Here is a 9,585-nt window from a genome sequence, read left to right as displayed (position 1 = left end):
TAAATAAACCAATTTCGTTGTATTTAAGTACCATGACAATAAAGATTATACTTATACTTATCTTTATTTTGTTGTTTATCTTACTTAAATTTCATTTTATATTGCTATTTATATTTGTTTTCAACAATCATTATATTTTATAGTTTTATTATAAAATGCTTTTAGTGTCCTTGTATAAAACAGACTAGCTTATATCCAAAATATAATTTTGGATTATGTCTGTTCGTACTCAAATGGGTTTTGTTTTTTTGTAAAAGGCACTAACCTGGCTAACAGTACTGACTGCAGTTTGAACATAATATTCTGTTTTTAACAACTTCTGGGGATCTAAGAATCTTTGCTATAGAAAGTTAAATATCTCAAAGGGAAAACCTGTCCTCATTTAGTTAACTTAAATCAATACCACTTGACAACTGGCTAAGTCCCACATATGGTAGGTTAGCTTTCCCCAGAATAATTGAAATATATTTCACCACTCTTGCTTTAAAGCAACAAAACCTATCAGCATCAGCTTTAATTTTACTAATATTAACTTATCAAAGAGGAGACAGTCCATGTTTTATGCCACAAACACTATTATGTAAATTACGTAGTTTTTGCACAATTTTTTATTGAAAATCCTTTCCATAAAAGACTCCTGTGTGCAGAACAGATTTATCATATATCAAGTAAATAGTCAAATACTAAAGAATGTAATCCCTGAAAGCAAGTAAGCCAGATAAAAAACAACAAATACAAACTTGCCCTATCAAAAAGGAAACTCCAACCTAAGAGGTGCAAAGAGTTAGTGTACGGTAGTATGGTAAGTGCCTGCATAACTGTTTGTACATTTTAGGATGGGGTTTCCTATTTGATAGGACAAGTATCTAATAATGACAAGTGTCTGTATAAACTGTAAATAGCATTTAGAGTGCAGTAATTATAAGACCATAAATGAAGATGCATACAACGAGACACATAAGTTCAGCACAGGCCTATTCTTGCTACTCAGAGATTGGAAGTCATTTTGAGATTACTAGTAAATTAGTTGTGGCATTCTAGAACACTCTCAAAAATGTTATGACAGCTACTCTATATAACCAGCAGACTTTTCCTCTAAAACTAAACTTTTCTAATCTTTGAAACCAAGGAGAAAATGGGTATAAAACAGGAACAACCAAGTAACAGCTATGATGTATCTGGTCATTTATTAAAAGCATGTCCTCAAGAGTCAGCTCTCTGTACTAACAAAAGAGACAGAAATTCAAATTGTTCAGAAATGAGAGTGCTTGCTGCGCCAACTTTTAGGAAATGGATGATTAGAATAATAAGTTAGTTCCCACTGTTTTGAGTCTTCAGGAGTTATGGCACAAAATTTTTCTGTGTCAACTAAGTGTTCAAAAGCAGTCAGCACAAAGTGGACCCAGGTTTCACTCAAGAAATGACATGACAGAAGTACAGATCTATAATCAGGAAGACACATTTGTTATAAATCCAGATATAAAAAGAGCTCTGATATGTTTGTCTACACAGATGTAACAGTTATGACTCCCATAGCTTTACTGGCCATAAGAATCCATATCTCTTCATAGATTTTTCAAATAATTCATTTAGTTGCAATTTTCTGCATCTTTAAATTCTTCTGCCTGTTTTATATGCAGTCCATTGAATTTTCAGGTTGCAAGCCTACAGAAGGGATCAATCCTTTGATGTAGGCACAGTTGGAAGATAGGAAACCATCAGGCTCTGGCTCTACATTTTCAATATTGTCCATCTGATCTTTAGGACCATCCCAATTGATGTGGAAACGGGTGACTCGGGGGTTGGAGGCCAGAATATTCCTCTGCAACTAGAAAAGCAGCAGAAAAATAATCAGCATTATGTAGAATAATATATAAATATAAACGTGGGATACTTGGTGCTCTCTGAGCTTTGTGATTTTTTTCTTGCAGGCATTTCATTACCAAACTAGGTAATATCATGAGTGCTACTGTGCTAGCTTGATAATGAAACATCTTCACCAAGCTCAGAGAGCACTAAGGACCCCCACAGAAGTACAAATATTCTCATATATTTTTAAATAGATACAAATACTAATAGAAGCCGATTATGAATAATTCTTACTACTCTACAGTATTTCATCAAAGTAATTTCTATGCAAGAGACCTGCATGTTTTGCACACTAATTCAGTTTTCTATTCTGAATGTTGAACACCATCCCAATAAGTTAATTTGCTTTAAATGTCTTTGTCAGATATATCCTTTCCTCAATTAAATTAATACATTCCTTTACTTTGTTAAGATGATCAGTAACACTTGATATTAACTTCAAGATTTAAAGATCTTTCTCTTAAGATTCAGCAAGCAAAATCATTTAATCACACACAACATTATTTCCTGTAGCTCAAAAAATATCAAGGTTCATTCTGTATCGTTAGGACTATGGATTTTTCTGCATCCTATTCAAGACATAGTGACTTGTCTAGGAAGCATATAACAAACGGATACTGAGCTGAAATCATTGTAACCACCTCTGACCTAATTCTAGGATCCTAATTTGTAGACCAGCTTCTCTATAGCTTATATTCACCAGTACTACATAATTGCTGATTTCAAGAATTACTGACCAGGTACAGCTGCTATTTGGAGACTGCGTGAATTTTATTTTCTTCAATGTTCTGTTTTAATAAAATATATATACTATCAAACCTCTTGTGTTTGTACCCTGTAACAGGGTGAAAAAGTGCATCATACGGTAAAACTCTTTTCAACAAGGATATTTGAAATGTGCTAACTTAGAGGATACTGTCTTGTTACTTCCGAGGGAATGAAATTTGGGAAAGTTGTGCCTGCTTCAGCACTGCTACTGCAGTCATGTGATCCTCATTGCTGTGATAGTTTCCCAGCAATTTAGGCAACTTGGCTATCTGCTCGGAAGGCAGGGAAGGAGGAAGATTTCCAATGTTTACTGCCAGCTTCCCACAATGGGTAAGCTAACAAGCCGTTAGCCCACCTGTGATCATTCTGTTTCTCTTTTTAGGTAAGGAAATATCTCTGAAACTATAATATATGATCCTCATTTACAAAGTTCCCGATACTCTGTAAATGGGGAAGGCTGGGAAGCCTGCAGAGTGAACGTCAATGGGGATCATGTGCCTACAGCTGATGGCACATAGTGGGTTTGGCCTTACAATTTCCTTTCTGGGAAGCTTGCAGGGAAAAAGCCAAAGGGAACCTTGCAGGGAAGATTGCAAATGGCTCAGGTAAGTCTCCCCAACTCCTGCAGACTCCACCAGTCCCTTTCCTCCTGCATTTCATCATTCAACCTTGACCCATGGGGGTTGTCTGGTTCAGTATACTTGTCTATACAGACATACAAATAATTATTACATATTTGTACAGTGGCCCTTTTATATCATAAGCAAAACAACTTATAATTTCCCACCTGATTCCTCATATTTCAAAAAAGTATATCAGCCAATTTTCCTTCACTTAATTTCTAGGGAATGAGAGCTGTAATTTAGATAAGGGGTTGTGTTAAACTGAAAAAATACAATGAGAGTGTTCTTATTAGTGTCTCACCTGGGAAAAGTCTGGCTTGAGAGGTGGGTTCTCCCTTAATTCAGGATTTATATATTCGTTATTCACATAATACCCAATGCGGATAAACTCCTGACAAAGGTAGGTGCAAGTAATAAGTATCACTGTAACTCCCACAGCATCACTTTCAGGGATTAGATCAGGATTGGGACTATTTGCCTACAGAGGAAATGGAAAACAAATCAATGACATTTGTATCTTGCTGTTCTCCAAAGAATATGAAGCATAAATGAATTCTCCATTTTATTAACAGCAAGCCATACATCACTCAAAAAAACCCCAAGAATTCCTAGGTTGAAAGATTTAAATCCATTCCTAAATAGCTCAAATCAAATATAGTATTCACAACATCTTACTGGATTTTGGCACAAAGGAAGCAAAATAGATCACTGGTATAATTTAGCACTCTCAACATTGCAGCAGTTTTCTATGGTGTTAGATAGGAATCTTTCCCAGCCCTTATTCTGAGATATCAGGAGTTGATCTCAGAACTTCTCCATACAGAACACGCACTGAATTGTTTGGCTATGATTGAATGAATATGTAATTAAGGACACACTCATCTAGAACAGGTATCCCCAACCCATACAGGTACGTGAAGCCAAAAAAGTTGGGGAACTCAGATCTAGAACATTACTACTAGAAATATTAAAGGAAATTAATTTTCAAGTATTTGTAGAATATTTTAATCCCACTTTTAAAAAGCATTGCAAGTGGTTTGACTTCTTTCTCCACTTATACTGTGTTCCAGCTTTCTTTTTCCACATAAAAAAATTAGAGCTTACTTCAAACACAAACATATGTCTCCCAGCTGGAACAGGTCCTACAAGTACAGAATCAAGAATTTGATCATATTCCTCACTCTCTGCTGATCCCACATAGATGATCTTCCATTCCAAATCTGAAAAATAAAAACAATGAATATAATTGTAAGAGGATAAATGCTACAATATTAAATCACTAAGAGAAATAGACTATCTTCCACCCTTGAAATGTGAAAAATATTGACACAAATCACTGAATATGTTTGGAGATGTTATACATGTATACAAGAACAAGACTGATGTTGCTCTTATTGACTTCAGTAAGGCATCTGATTCTTGGTAAGATAGAAAATGTAGAATGGACAGCATGACCACCATATGGCTTCATTACAGGTTGACCAACTATACTCAATGTGCAGTCCTCAATCAAACTACATCTACATGAAGGGAAGAATGCAGTGGGGTACCCGAGGTTCTGTCTTAGGCCCAGAACTCCATCTTCATAAATGATTTAGATGAGGAAATAGAAGGGGAACTAATCAAATTTGCAGATGAAACCAAACTGGGGAAATAGCCAACCATCTGCTCAAGCATTAGAGCCTATACCCAGGATGGCGAACCTATGGTACCCGTGCCACAGGTGGCATGCGGAGCCATTTGTCAGGGCACGCGAGGCGGTTCACTTCCGGTTCGCTCTGAAGTTCCTTTTTAGTCCTCCGGAAGCTTCAGGGAAACCTCCTGAAGGTCCCTGAAGCCTTCGAAGGGCTTAAATCTACCCTACGAGCAAACAGGAAGTCACTTCCGGTTTGCTCGTAGGGTCATTTTTTGCATGGGGGGGCAGGTAGGCTGTTTTCGCCATCCCCAGGCTCCTATAAAGCCTCTGGAGGGTGAAAAAAGCATGGAAAAATGGGAGGGAGCCTCTCATGCATGCATGTGCACTGGGTGTGTGTGTGTCATGCGTTGCATTATGGGTGCGGCACGCCCACGCACGACCCCCGTTCCCCCCCCCTTATGGCATGTGAGCCAAAAAAGGTTCACCATTGCTGCCCTATATCATTCTGGACAAATGGTTGTCCATATCTTCTTAAAAACCTCCAATTTTGGAGTATTCACAATGTCTGAAGGCAAGCCATTCCATTTATTAATTGTTTTCACTATCAGGAAATTTCTCCTTAGTTCTAGGTTGGATCTCTCTTTGATAAGTTTCCATTCACTATTTGTCATGCCATCAGGTGCTTTGCAGAATACGTCTGCTCCCTCTTTTCTCTTAGAGTCCCCCAAATATTGGAACACTGTTATCATGCCACTTCGGTCCTTCTGTTCATTTCACTAGACATATAGTTCCTGCAACCATTCTTTATATGTTTTCGTCTACATCCCCCTAATCATCTTTGTTGCCCTTCTCTGCACTCTTTCTGGAATCTCAAATCCTTTTTGCATTGTGATGACCAGAACTGAACACAGTATTCAAAGTGTGGCCTTATAAAAGCAGTATATAGCAGTACTAATAATTTATGTAATATTGATACAACAGCATTCCTATGTTGATGTAGCCCTGGACTGCATTGGCTTTTTTGGAGATTCAGCCCAGGGCTCGCTCATACTTAACTGGTTATCCAGGTTGACGCATACATTCTTATCACAGTTACTGCCGAAAATATACTTCATTGTCTTCTGTCATTATGACCATTTTATTTGGATAAAATCTTTCTTCCATTTGTATGGCAACTCATCTCAGCTAAGTGACTCTGAATATTTACAACAGTGAAAACCATCAATAACTACAGATAGTCCTCAACCTATGACCACAATTGAGCCCAAAATTTCTGTTGCTTAGTGAGAAATTAATTGAGTCTTTTCCCCTTTCACGACTTTTCTTGCCACATCTGTTAACTGAATCACCGCAGTTGTTAAATTAGTAACACAGTTGTTAAGTGAATCTGGTTTCCACATTGACTTGGCTTGTCAAGATTGCAAAAGGTGATCACAAGATCCTGGAACACTGCAATCGTCATAATTGTGAGTCAGTTGTCAAGCACCCAATTGTAAATCATGTGCCCATGTGGATGCTGCAATGGTCATATGTCACTTTTTTCAGTGCCGTTGTAACTTTGGTTATTAAGTAAAATGTTGTGAGTCAAGGATTACCTGTAGTATGCATAAACTTCTATGACAGATTGTTGATGCAGCTATGGCATTTGACTCATAGAGTGCAGGAACTCTAATTACAATAATCTATATACAGTACAGAATTTTCCCATGTTTTTAAACTCATAATGTTGGGAAAACACACCATCAGTTTTTACAATTGCATCACCAAAACCTGGTGGAATGATTGGATGTGACTCCAGAACTACAAAAATGTTTTCAAGGGCTCCATGCAGGCTGGATTATAAATTGTTCACTCACAGCTCTAGTCCTGTTTCTCTAGTTTTCATCAAAATGAATGCTCAATTACAGAAGACATATTTTTCCTCTGATTTAGATGGGTTTCTGAATGCACCTGGAATGTTTCACCTTATCAATTGGAAATAATGTTGCGTAATATGTGGATTAAAGATCTAGGGTGTCTAGCAATATAGCTTTTCGGCAACCACGAAAATAATGGTAGGACAGATCAGATTATGAAGGGAGTGAAGCCTACCTATACTTTAATTTTAAAGTATGTTTAATATGATGGAGTAGTGGCCAGAGCAAAATGTGGAAAATAAAGAAAATATCGTACTAGATTCTAAGATTTTTCTATTTATTTTCCTCATGCTTTCAATACTACAGTTATGTCATGAGTACTGAAATGCTCCCAGGATAAAAGGATTAACTGGTAACATCACTGTTGCACAGAGGACACCTTGTTGGAGACTCCTTTCATGTCCCCGCTAAACTGCCCACTGAAGAGGTACCCATTTATCTACTCATCGCCACCCAAACTGCTTTCAGGAGCTGAAGCAAGTGATGGGAGCTTACCCCATCCTGCAGCAACCGGGTCTCAAATGTGAGCCTACGAATTATCATACCAGTGTCCTAACCACATAAGCCATCATGATCTTTCCCTTCACATTTGTTTACAAGTGAACTACATGGTATTAACTAATGCTGAACTACATGATATTAACTTTATAGTTATATATAAACAGAATAACATAAGAACATCAACAGTTCAGAACAGGGAACATTATCATATTTCTCACAGACCCTTTTTTGTGGCACTTCCTAGGCTTCTTTACAAGAGTCATACATTTGATAAGTAATGCTACAAGAAAAGACTGATTCCCAATTGCTTCTTCCAAAAAGTCTATAGTTGGATAAAGTCATGCTTTGTATTTGTATGTAAGTAAATCAGTAGTATAAATTAGAGGGTGTCTTGTATTTTGTGTGTGTGGCCAGGTTAAGAAAATAGCTTCTCCTCAAGATCATTCTAAATCATAGCACAAATGAAAATTCTATGAAATAATCAGTAGGAAGTAGAAATCAAGAGGATCAAATTTAAATTTCTCAGTACAAGATACAGAATTAGATCAATAGAAAGAGACATCATGCCCCATATGTGTCTTTCCTGATTCTATATCCTGTAACAGATTGTAAATTTACATTTTAAGGACAGACAATCATCTTGATGTTACTAAGAAAACCACTACCACTTTGTTCCAAATACAGCAATGGATTTGTTAGCTCATTTTCTACTTGAATAGTTAAGTAAACTTGCCCCTTTAAGAATTATACATGCATCTATGACAGGAGGAATAAAAGAAAAAGTAATAATGCTTAAACAACAGTGAAATTAATTCATCCCAGAGTGTAATGTGCAGATGCACTTATTTGACAATTTAAAGTTGGGAGGGGGTGTTGCCTTGCATGAAAGGGCTAATACAACTGTCAAAAACCATAGAACAAAATAGAGCATAAAGCTTTTAATGAGCTGATAGTAAAAGCTTTTGTAAGCTCTGTAAATTAGTCCAAAAGTAAAAAAAATACTATTTCTGTCTGATAAAATAACCTGAAAGCTTTCTGCAGCGATAATAAGCCTCAAGCAACGTTCAGCTGTAATCTGAAGGAATTCATGATTATTACAGTACTCTGAAAGTCCACCTACTTTCCAAAAACACATTTTATATTCTGAAGCCAGAAAAGCCCTCGTTTGCCACAGCAGTACTGTAAGCTTTTTGTGAACATCCCCAGCATGAATGACCATTAAACGATTGCTTATTTGTACCTTATGACTATCATTAAGTGTTGTTACCTTATGATTCTTGATGAATGTATCTTGTCTTTTTGTGTACACTGAGAGCATATGCACCAGACAAATTTCTTGTGTGTCCAACCACACTTGGCCAATAAAGAATTCTATTCTATTCTGAGTCCATATCTTTCCTCCCTTACCCCCATCCAATAAAGAAAAGAATTTTTGCTGTTGCACTATGAAGAACTTGCTATTAAATCTTGGAGGCAGAAGCATTTAAAATTATTTTTGTGAAGAGACTGGGATAAAGTTATCAGGGTACAATCGCTATTCCAGCCATTCCTTCCCACCAAACAGTAAGTGTATTTAGTTTCACCTAAACCCAATAACTCAAGGTAGCACGCTCCGCTTTTTGGTCCCCAAAGCCACTTTGTAAAAAGAGGCCGGGCAGCTACGGAGTGAGAGTGTAACCAGGGCCATTTAGTAATTAATTCCTTTGGCCGAACATCCTAGGACCAAATCTTCCCGCCGTTACGCATCTCTGCTCCTAGAAACGCGGCCCGTTGGAGGTAGAGACTTCGCGCGCCGCTCCTAATCCAATGCCCGCTACTCACCGTGGGGCAACGCCTCTCCGCACTCGAACTGCACCTGGAAGCGGAGCGGCTGGTCAAACGGGCTCGGGTTCTCCAGCAGTGAAACTCCTAAGACCGACACTCGCGCCATGACAGGCTGGCTGGTTTCTCCGCTCTTCTGTCCCGCCCACTTCGGGCTCCTTTCCCAAACCCGCTCCGCGCGCCACTGGCTCAACGTCCCAGTTGGTGCCGCAGCCAATCCTCGCACTTCGCGCCTGAGCTAATCCTCTTACCTCCTCCCACGGGAGCCACGCCCACTTTCGCGGCCACCAATCGCCTTTCTCTTTCTGACCCCGGCGGGAGCTCAGACTAAAACAATCCGTCTTTGGGCTCGGGTTTCCCGCTCTCGGGCCCTAGGCCCGGGCGCTGCGTCTGTTTTGAACGCTCAAAAGCTAGTAAGCTAATTGGCGCTTTCAGTTCTGTGGTAAGTGGC

General features: G+C 38.4%; 1 protein-coding gene across 1 annotated transcript; it reads right to left on the bottom strand.

The window, feature by feature from the left end:
- Nucleotides 1–590: 590 nt before the first annotated feature.
- On the bottom strand, nucleotides 591–9,311 carry ASF1B (anti-silencing function 1B histone chaperone). Its single transcript, XM_032210828.1, has 4 exons — nucleotides 9,135–9,311; nucleotides 4,365–4,480; nucleotides 3,562–3,738; nucleotides 591–1,828 (listed from the first exon to the last, which is right to left on the bottom strand). The coding sequence occupies exons 1-4, from the start codon at nucleotides 9,241–9,243 to the stop codon at nucleotides 1,631–1,633; spliced, it is 600 nt and encodes a 199-aa protein (XP_032066719.1). The 5' UTR covers nucleotides 9,244–9,311; the 3' UTR covers nucleotides 591–1,630.
- Between the last annotated feature and the right edge of the window lie 274 nt (nucleotides 9,312–9,585).

This window comes from Thamnophis elegans, chromosome 2 (assembly GCF_009769535.1).
Source record: "Thamnophis elegans isolate rThaEle1 chromosome 2, rThaEle1.pri, whole genome shotgun sequence".
In the NCBI taxonomy this organism is placed as follows: Eukaryota; Metazoa; Chordata; class Lepidosauria; order Squamata; family Colubridae; genus Thamnophis; species Thamnophis elegans.
The sequence above is the reverse complement of the archived record's forward strand: the minus strand, read 5'-3'. Positions and strand labels throughout refer to the sequence as shown.